The 10,951-nt window shown below is 43.1% G+C and overlaps 1 protein-coding gene across 1 annotated transcript in view; it reads left to right on the top strand.

Annotated features, from left to right (window-relative positions):
* Nucleotides 1-3,713: 3,713 nt before the first annotated feature.
* Nucleotides 3,714-10,951, top strand: part of cd247 (CD247 molecule) — a 7,906-nt gene continuing 668 nt past the window's right edge. Inside the window, exons 1-7 of the mRNA XM_027291740.1 lie at nt 3,714-3,883; nt 9,284-9,381; nt 9,457-9,501; nt 10,269-10,334; nt 10,425-10,460; nt 10,710-10,763; nt 10,887-10,916. Of these exons, the coding sequence (XP_027147541.1) occupies nt 3,823-3,883; nt 9,284-9,381; nt 9,457-9,501; nt 10,269-10,334; nt 10,425-10,460; nt 10,710-10,763; nt 10,887-10,916 (390 nt within the window). The 5' untranslated portion in view covers nt 3,714-3,822. The remainder of the gene's footprint in view (nt 3,884-9,283; nt 9,382-9,456; nt 9,502-10,268; nt 10,335-10,424; nt 10,461-10,709; nt 10,764-10,886; nt 10,917-10,951) is intronic.

Consider the following 10,951-nt stretch of genomic DNA (forward strand, 5'->3'; position numbering starts at 1 on the left):
GTACTACGATACTGCACTACGACTACTGCATACCTACTGCGTACTACTTGCCTACTAGCGTACCTACGACTACTGCATATTACTGCAGTACTACTGCAGCCACTGCTAACACGAGTACTCTGACAGCTGCTGTAACAACTACCGGTAGTACTACTGCTAACTGCAGTACTGAGGTCATTCAAACAAACAGGTGTTTTTTTTGGTGTTCACGTCATCAGCCAATCAGGGCAGGACGCCTCGTTATGTCCACGTGCTGTTCAGGTGTGTGGGCTGGGATTGATTTTGGCGCGTGAAGACCGTCAATCCAGATGAATACTTCCAGGCAGCGCGCGCACAGGAAGCTCGGCTGACTGCCAGGCTGCTGGCTCTTGTAGTTCTCTTGGGCTCTGTTTGTAGTTTTTATAGTCCTTTGAAAGCCACAAAGTGAAACATTGAGACTTTTTTCTTTCCTTGCAGTGAGCCTCTCAGGTGTGTGTGTGTGTGTGTGTGTGTGTGTGTGTGTGTTGTGTGTGATTGTAAATGCAGGTGTGTCGCCTCTGCTCTGAACATGTTTGACCAGCTGAGGGAGCGCCTGAGCTTCAAGTCAAACAAACAGAAACAAAAAGCTTCAAGTTCGACTGCAGCGGAAACCAAAATATTAAAATATTCAGATGGAAACTAAGAAAACAACATGCCCTGTACCTGTACTTGTTGCTCATGTCTGTACCTGTTCTGTACCTGCTACCTGTCTGTAACCTGTACCTGTACTGTACGTCTGTACCTGCGTACCTGTCCTGTACCGGTACCTGTCTGTACCTGTCTGTACCGTACTTGTCTGTACCTTCTGCTGTACCTGTACCTGTACCTGTACCTTGTCTGTAACCTGTACCTGTACCTGTCTGTACCTGTACCTGTATCTTACCTGTACCTGTCTGTACCTGTCCTGTACCTGTCCTGGTACCTGTACCTGTCTGCCCTACCTGCTACCTGTACTGCTACTGTACTGTCTGTACCTGTATCTGTCTCCTTACCTGCTATCTGTCTCTACCTGTCTGTACCTTCTGTTACCTGTATGCCTACCTGTCTTGTACTGTACCTGTACTGCTGTACCTGTCTGTACCTGTACCTGTACCTTCTACCTGTCGTCTACCTGTCTTTGTACCACTATCTTCATTCGTAAAAGGACTTCTACGCGATGGTTAGCCGTAGCCTGCAGGGCCTGTACCTGACGCCTACCTTCCGCGGAATACCTGTCATGTACCGAGGAAAAATCATTCAGAATCGTTCAATCACACTCGTGACCATTCCTGTGTTTCTGAAGCTTCACGCCTTTTTAAACGTGTGTCATCTTTTAAACTTCATCTCCCATGTTCTTAGCTTGCAGTGCTCACCTGAATCTGCTTTCAAAATAAGAGTCTTCTATTTTCTGGAGAAATGATTTATAGAAATAAAGTTTGTGAAGAATGTCTCCACGTTTCTGTCTTCTGTCTTTCTATTAGTGACACCTCATCAATCACACAAAACAACGTTTTGCGTCGTGAAGTAAAAACAAAGAGCATCAAATGGAAACGCTGGGTATGAAGCTTCTCATTGGACGTTCTGTGCAAACACACCGACGTCACCCGTCCCCGCCTTAAGTGACCATATTGGACGAAGGCGTTTTCTAATGCGATGCATCAGAAAGACGTCGACGGAGGCCGAGCTGAAGTTGGTGCAACTTTGATGTTTTGGTCTCAGTGAGGATGAAGATGATGATTTTTATAACAATTAATACTAATAATAATACATTTTATTTAAAAGCGCTTTTCAGGGTACTCAAAGACACTTTACAGAGAAGAACATCAAATCATCAAAACAATATAAGATAGTGCACTAAAAACACATTAGACATTAAACATTAAAAGCTATTTTAAAAAGGTGTGTGTGTGTCAGAGATTTGAAGGTGGGCATGTCAGTACAGTCACAGATGTGTTTGGGGAGAGAGTTCCAGAGGGAGGGGGCAGCTGCAGAGAAGGCTCTGTCGCCCCAGGTTCGGTGCCTGGTCCTGGGTGGAGGAGTCAGGAGGTTTGCATCAGATGAACGGAGGCTGCAGGATGGATTGTGGCGATGGAGCAAGTCAGTGAGGTAGGAAGGGGTCTGGTTATGGAGGCTTTGTGTGTGAGGAGGAGGATTTTGAACTGAATACACTGTGGAACTGGGAGCCAGTGGAGTTTCTGGAGGACTGGAGTGATGTGATCACGGGTGTGGGTGAGCAGACGAGCAGCAGAGTTTTGGATGTACTGTAGTTTATTCAAAGTTTTGGATGGTGTGCCATAGAGGATGCTGTTGCCATAGTCAATTCTGGAAGTGATGGAGGCGTGAATGAGGGTTTCAGCAGCGGGGAAGGAGACTGATGGGTGAAGTCGGGCTATGTTCTTGAGATGGAAGAAGGCAGTTCTTATGTTCTTGAGATGGAAGAAGGCAGTTCTGGTGATTTGGTTGATGTGGTGTTCAAAGGAGAGGTTATTGTCAAAGATGACTCCGAGGTTGCGACTGTGGGGGGATGGAGACAGGGTGGAGTTGTCGATGTTGAGGCGGAAGCAGTCTGTGGTTTTGGTGAGGGATTTGGGGCCGATGATGATCAGGTCTGATTTGTCACAGTTTAGTTTGAGGAAGTTGGTCTGCATCCAGGATTTGATGTGAGGCAGTTGGAGAGAGTGGAGTGAGTGGCGGGGGGTGATGGAGTTGGTGGAGATATAAAGCTGGACGTCATCGGCATAACAGTGGAAATGGAGACCATGGTGGCGAATGATGTTGCCAAGAGGGAGTAGGTAGAGTATGAAGAGGAGAGGACCAAGCACCGAACCCTGGGGGACGCCTTGGGGAGGAGGAACAGTGGAGGAGGTGTAGTTGTTGATGTGGATGAATTGTTGTCGGTCTGTGAGGTATGATTTGAGCCAGGAGAGTGCAGTGCCAGTGATACGAGGGAGGGCTCGAGGCGGGAGAGGAGAATGGTGTGGTTTATGGTGTCGAAAGCTGCAGTGAGGTCCAGGAGGATGAGGATGGTGAGGTGGCCGGAGTCTGCGGAGACGAGGATGTCATTGGTGACTTTGAGGAGGGCTGTTTCAGTGCTGTGTTGAGAATGGAAACCGGATTGAAATGGTTCGAGCAGGTCGTTTGAGCAGAGGTGGGCTTTGAGTTGAGTGGCGACAGTACGCTCAGTAGTAGATTGGAGATGGGCCGGAAGTTCGACATGATGTCAGGGTTGAGTCCAGGTTTTTTGAGGATGGGGGTGACAGCAGCCAGTTTGAGTGAGCGGGGAACTAAGAGATTTCTGTGATGAGTGTGGAGATGGTGACAGTAACAAAGTAAAGCAGTGCTGAGAACAAGAGGAGAGATAACTGAAGTCCATCAAGCCTCTTCTTCTTCCTCTGTGTGGACTGAAGTCCATCAAGCCTCTTCTTCTTCCTCTGTGTGGACTGAAGTCCATCAAGCATCTTCTTCTTCCTCTGTGTGGACTGAAGTCCATCAAGCCTCTTCTTCTTCCTCTGTGTGGACGCTGACAGGCTGAGAGACTTCAACACTTTATGTTCATACGCAACAAAAAGAGTTGGATCGATGAAATATTAAAACACGTTAAAGTGTATGTGTGTGTGTGTGTGTGTGTGTGTGTGTGTGTATGTGTGTGTGTGTGTGTGTGTGTGGGAGACACACTCGTTCAGATCATGTGTGTCACCTGCCACAGCAGCTCCTCACCACTTCCTGTTCTACTTAAAGACGACAGAGGAAGACGCTCGCTTGTCTCAGTCGTCCTTCGGTTCGTCTCTGGTGCAGAAATCGTGTTTTTGGGCAGAGCGGTCTGGGATGGAGCTCCAGGTGTGGACGTGTGGCCTGCTGGTCCTCGCCTCCATGTTTGCCCCGGCAGGTAAGAGTCCAGATCACGAAGGCTCGAAGGGTTCAGGTCAACATGTCACGGACTCAGAGTTCAAACTTCTTTCTAAAGACACGGACAGAACGTCTGTTTGATTTCCAAAATGTGCACCTACGTCAACTTTATAATATTTATATATTTAATACTATTACTATATAAATAAGTTCTGATGGTTTTTGTTAACCCGCCATTATCTGCGTGTAACTTCCTGTGAGAACGTGTGAAAATCCTGAAGTGACAAGCGAGGCTCCACGTCCTTCATGTCGCTGCTGTTTGTTCTTTGAACCTGGAGTTGTGCTTCAAAGCTAGCTGCTAATCTTAGCGTCAAGTAATTAATTCATTCATTAATTACTTGGACGTCAGGAAACATAAATATGGTTTTTAGAACAAACTGTGCTGTCACCTCAACACGTCGTCAGGTTGGACATCTCATACGTGAACTGCTTCATAAATATGAATCCGAATATTTTTGTTGTTGATCAAACTTTAGTTTTCACTGTAAACCAGCTGATCAACAGAAATCAATCAAAGGTTTGTGTTTGGTTTGTGTTTGCATCAGTGACCGCTCACATGATGAGCGGTCACTGATGCAGCTTTGTCCCATTTAAACACCAGTTTACACCAGTTTGAACCAGTTTAATTCATTTCCTTCGAGAGTCTCCGTGTGATGGACCACTGTTTGTTTGTTTTTTTGGCCTTTTTGAGCTTTATTGTACAGAGACAGCTGAAGAGTGACAGGACTGAGCCTCCGTACACGGGGCGCATACTGTACCAGCTGAGCTAAACACCGCCCCAGTTTAGACCAGCTTAAAGACCAATTTAGACCAGTTTAAACCAGTTTAGACCAGTTTAAAGGTGAAAATATCCACAAAGTAAATCAGAGGCTTGTTTAGAGAGTGACCATGGAGAGTTCATGACGACTGCAACATGCCATCGCCTTCATTTTAGAGACTGTCCATCACAGCGCTCGGACAGTTTCAAACTGTGACAAAGTGAAGTAAAGTAAAGTAAAGTAAAGTGATGAAGTAAAGTGACAAAGTAAAGTAAAGTGACAAAGTAAAGTAAAGTGACAAAGTAAAGTGACAAAGTAAAGTGACAAAGTAAAGTGACAAAGTAAAGTGACAAAGTAAAGTGACAAAGTAAAGTGACAAAGTAAAGTGACAAAGTAAAGTGACAAAGTAAAGTGACAAAGTAAAGTGACAAAGTAAAGTGACAAAGTAAAGTGACAAAGTAAAGTGACAAAGTAAAGTGACAAAGTAAAGTGACAAAGTAAAGTGACAAAGTAAAGTGACAAAGTAAAGTGACAAAGTAAAGTGACAAAGTAAAGTGACAAAGTAAAGTGACAAAGTAAAGTGACAAAGTAAAGTGACAAAGTAAAGTGACAAAGTAAAGTGACAAAGTAAAGTGACAAAGTAAAGTGACAAAGTAAAGTGACAAAGTAAAGTGACAAAGTAAAGTGACAAAGTAAAGTGACAAAGTAAAGTGACAAAGTAAAGTGACAAAGTAAAGTGACAAAGTAAAGTGACAAAGTAAAGTGACAAAGTAAAGTGACAAAGTAAAGTGACAAAGTAAAGTGACAAAGTAAAGTGACAAAGTAAAGTGACAAAGTAAAGTGACAAAGTAAAGTGACAAAGTAAAGTGACAAAGTAAAGTGACAAAGTAAAGTGACAAAGTAAAGTGACAAAGTAAAGTGACAAAGTAAAGTGACAAAGTAAAGTGACAAAGTAAAGTGACAAAGTAAAGTGACAAAGTAAAGTGACAAAGTAAAGTGACAAAGTAAAGTGACAAAGTAAAGTGACAAAGTAAAGTGACAAAGTAAAGTGACAAAGTAAAGTGACAAAGTAAAGTGACAAAGTAAAGTGACAAAGTAAAGTGACAAAGTAAAGTGACAAAGTAAAGTGACAAAGTAAAGTGACAAAGTAAAGTGACAAAGTAAAGTGACGAAGTAAAGTGACAAAGTAAAGTGATAAAATAAAGTGACAAAGTAAAGTGACAAAGTAAAGTGACAAAGTAAAGTGACAAAGTAAAGTGACAAAGTAAAGTGACAAAGTAAAGTGACAAAGTAAAGTGACAAAGTAAAGTGACAAAGTAAAGTGACAAAGTAAAGTGACAAAGTAAAGTGACAAAGTAAAGTGACAAAGTAAAGTGACAAAGTAAAGTGACAAAGTAAAGTGACAAAGTAAAGTGACAAAGTAAAGTGACAAAGTAAAGTGACAAAGTAAAGTGACAAAGTAAAGTGACAAAGTAAAGTGACAAAGTAAAGTGACAAAGTAAAGTGACAAAGTAAAGTGACAAAGTAAAGTGACAAAGTAAAGTGACAAAGTAAAGTGACAAAGTAAAGTGACAAAGTAAAGTGACAAAGTAAAGTGACAAAGTAAAGTGACAAAGTAAAGTGACAAAGTAAAGTGACAAAGTAAAGTGACAAAGTAAAGTGACAAAGTAAAGTGACAAAGTAAAGTGACAAAGTAAAGTGACGAAGTAAAGTGACAAAGTAAAGTGACAAAGTAAAGTGACAAAGTAAAGTGACAAAGTAAAGTGACAAAGTAAAGTGACAGTGTAAAGTGTTTAATTTTTTATGTTTTTTTCATTCTTCATGTTTTTTTATTTCACAGAAGTGAAAAGAACCAAAACAACAGTTGAGTTTATCTTTAATGTTGCAACACTCACTTTACTTCACATTAATTATTAAAAATGCTGCAGATTCACACAGCAGTCTGTAACATGGAGGCTCATGAAGGAAATTAATTAATGAATTAATTAATTATAACTGGCTCGTTAAATGGCCAACGCTCCTCTGTTAATGTTAACGACTCAGATATAAATATTAATGAGTGTACGTGTTCGTGTGGTTTGCAGGTTAATGACGTGAGGGGAGGTCCGTGTTCCTCTGAACACGCATGTAAACTTTATGATTCTAGTTTTCAGACACACACACGTATTTCACAGCGTTGTTGGTTGAATGTTTCTGGCTGTGAAAGTCGAATAAGAACACAGACTCTAATAGTCGTGGTGTTGCAGCTCTGTTTTGTCTTGTACTGAAGAAAATGAAGCGACCACAAACAGTGAGCCCTCGCCTCACTTCAGGAAGCAGCTCTGTGGTTTCTGAAGCTGGAACGTCTCTGAAGTGAAGTTCAGCTCGGCGAGCTGATGAAGTGACAGAAGCTTCTGTCACAGAAACAGACCTCAGTGACCAAGCACCAGAAAAGAGTGATGCACTGACATGAATGTAGTTTTTAGTGAAACGTCAAATGTCGTCTGGTTCGCTGTGTTTCTCTCTGAGAAGAAGAAAACAGACGTGGTGCTCGCTGGCAGGAAAAGAATGAGCGATGCAGCGTCTGTGCAGAGAGCGGTGAGCTGTCCTGGATTCTCTCAGGTGTTCAGGAACTCGAGCAACCGACGAATCGTGTCGAAACAGTTTGAAAACATGAGACGGCTAAACGTGAAACGAGGCCATATCTGACAGATTTGGTGATTACAGATCAGGCCTCGTTAATCTGAGGGGAAACTCACGTGACTTATGGCAGTGCATGAAGATAATTAAAGCAGCTCACAGATGAGCTCGAGAGATTATTACAGGAGGTACACCTCAGTCTGCAAGGTCTCAGATGACATTTGACTAAATGAGTCAAATCTGATCATGCTGAGATAACTGATGATCAGTCAGCTGAGCATAGTCACTTATTTCTCTGTTGAGCCTCTGACAGCTAACGAGTGTTTTAATAAATCAACAGGTCACGTATGAAGCCTGAAGGCTGAGTCATTCCTAAAGACAGATCAATAATTCCTCTCATCATTTATCATCTGCGCTTCATTTCTTCAATGAATCTAAACTGAATGTGAAACTCTCCCACGACAAACTAGTTTTTCCATCCGTCTGTTTGTCTGGAGGTTACAGTAAGAGGTGAAATCAGCTCCTCACTTCCAGTATGTGTGGAACATTTACATTAGATACAACATAATTATGAGTACAAAATAGATAAAGACATCCACTAATGACCTGATATGACTAATGATATCTGGTTATTTAGTGACGAACAGCGTTCAGCCCTGAGGGATGTCTGCAGGCTTCTCTCAGTAAATCTGTCGCTCCTGCTGAGCGCACGTTAATAAACGTGAACGTTTGGAACATCGTCACTGAACTGATGTGTCGGAGACTTCATGGAGGTTTGTGAATGGAAACGAGCTCTGCCTGTCGAAGCATTCTGCAATCACGTGATCGAGCTTTCCGTTAACGCTGCAGTGAAACAGCTGAACCGTCAGTCTAGCTTCAGATCCGTGTCAGTGGAAACAAAGTCTGGTCCTCTACTGCAGTACTGCACTGTGTACTCGCTGTATTTGACTGAGTATTTCAGAGGAGGCACCAAACAACGATCCTTCAAAAACAGCACCGTGTCGTCTGCGTATCGCGTGACCTCACCTTAAATTCACAGTAACTGGTGACTTGTGGATGAGTACTACTACTACTACTACTACTACTACTACTGCTGCTACTACTACTACTACTGCTACAACATCAACTGCTACTACAACTACTAGTACTACTATTACTGCTACTACTACTGCTACTACAACAACTACTACAACTATTACCATTACTACTACAGCTACTAGAGGTAGTTCTGGTCTTTTTTGAGTATTTTGTGCAGACGGTATTTAAAATATTTACAGTATTTACAGTATACTGTGTTTATGAATATGAATGTCACAATAGTACATGTATATAAGAGTAAAAGTACTACGTTACTTTAGGCCGCTGTAGAAGAACTGCAGTTTTCTGTACTGTTGAGAGAGTTTCTTATTAATTATAATTAGCTGTACTACAGTTTCTGCTCATAGTACTACTAAGTGTACAAGTATTACAGTATTACTGTGACAGCTGCTGGTGTACATGAAATGAGGTCAGACTGTACTTCAGAAGTATTTTAAAGCTGTGTACAGAGCTGTGTGTGCATGTGAACACGAAACTCTTGTTGATTAGATCACACACACACACACACACACACACAGACACACACACACACACACAGACACACACTCACACACACACACACACACGCACACAAACACTTGACTACACACACGCACACTCACACACACACACACACACACTCTGCTGTAGCTTCCTGTCCTCATGCTCGATCTTTTATCAGACGTTATTTTTATCAGATGTTCTCTCGAGCTGCTGCTGACGTGACCGTGAAACCACCGTGTGTGTGTGTGGTCATGTGTGTGTGTGTGTGTGAGATCTGCTCTTTATCTGTGTCGCCGTGGCAACACAGAAACGGGGAAGCTGATGCTGCGGGGTGTGGACGTGTGAGGGAGGTCCGCTCAACCTCAACACGTGTTCAGATGGTGTCACTCTGAAAACTAACGCGTGACCTTTGACCCCCGCAGAGGCGCTGGCCTTTTACGACCCCCAGCTGTGCTACATCCTGGACGGCTTCCTCGGCCTGTACGGACTCGTCATCACCGGCATGTTCATCAAGGAGAAGGTGAGGCCGCCGTCCGATGCTGACCGTCTGCTTCTGCTCTCTCTGCCTTCTAACCGGATGCTCTGATGTTTGCAGTTCTTCAGGACCAGAGTGAAGACGATGGACGAGGGCATCTACAGCGTGAGTCTGTTGCTAGGAAACCTCTGCTGCACCGACCAATCGAGAGCAATGGCTACGTAAACAGGAAGTGACTGCAGCATCACAAGCGAGCCTGAAGATGCTAAGACAGTTCATAAGGATGCTAAGCTAACTGATGCTAAGCTAACTGATATTAGCACATTGTTCAATCATTAGATTTTATGATGTAATTTAAAGATAAAATCATTTTTAATTTAGAAAGTCACTCCTGCATGTTTTAACGAGGCGATAATAAAACCCCACAAAGTTAGCACCAGGCTAAGTTAGCTCAGAGCTAAGTTAGCACCGGGCTAAGTTAACACCAGGCTAAGTTAGCTCAGAGCTAAGTTAACACCAGGCTAAGTTAGCACCGGGCTAAGTTAGCACCGGGCTAAGTTAGCACCGGGCTAAGTTAGCACCGGGCTAAGTTAACACCAGGCTAAGTTAGCTCAGAGCTAAGTTAGCACCAGGCTAAGTTAACACCAGGCTAAGTTAACACCAGGCTAAGTTAGCCTAGAGCTAAGTTAGCCTAGAGCTAAGTTAGCTCAGAGCTAAGTTAGCACCGGGCTAAGTTAACACCAGGCTAAGTTAACACCAGGCTAACTTAGCTCAGAGCTAAGTTAGCACCAGGCTAAGTTAACACCAGGCTAAGTTAGCCTAGAGCTAAGTTAACCTAGAGCTAAGTTAGCACCGGGCTAAGTTAGCTCAGAGCTAAGTTAGCACCAGGCTAAGTTAGCCTCGAGCTAAGTCCTCTGCTTTGTGTTGTTCAGGATCTTCAGGGTCAGGACTCGGCAGGTTACGCCCCGCTGTTGAGAGGAGATCCAGAGAGAGGACGAGTGAGTGAATCTGATTTCATTTCCTAAAGTTCTCTGACAGAACCTAAAACACTAGAACCCTGACTGAGTCTGGTCTGTTCTGTTCTGTAGAACCGCAGAGTGATGGACGACAACGCCACGTATACGGTAAGATTTATATAATATAATATAGAATAAGAGCTGGGGACTCGGACTCACGACTCAGACTCGAGTTGCACTTCAGTCTCACTGAACTGTGACTTGAGACTTGACTTGGACTCTGACCAGAGACTTGAGACTTGACTTGGACTCTGACCAGAGACTTGAGACTTGACTTGGACTTGTGTAAAACTTGTGAACACGTGTGCGTGTAATAATTTTCAGCTGCAGAGTAAATAAAGAGATTTTCTTCATCAGGGCTTGAACCCACGCCCAGACGGAGAATATAAGGAGCTTCCTGTCAAGCGAGAGGTCTGAGCTGTTGTTGTTCTCTTTAAATCTGATTTCTTTTGATTCTTTCTTTGCACTTTATTCATTTCAGAAAGTTTGAATCTGTTTTCATATTTTAATGTTTAACATTTTCCACGTCTGCAGCGTCAGAGGAAGCCCGAGAAGGTGTACCAGGTGAGTGGACGGCTAACAGATCTGAAATAAATACA

The sequence above is a fragment of the Larimichthys crocea genome, chromosome XIX, assembly GCF_000972845.2.
Source record: "Larimichthys crocea isolate SSNF chromosome XIX, L_crocea_2.0, whole genome shotgun sequence".
NCBI classification, from domain to species: domain Eukaryota; kingdom Metazoa; phylum Chordata; class Actinopteri; family Sciaenidae; genus Larimichthys; species Larimichthys crocea.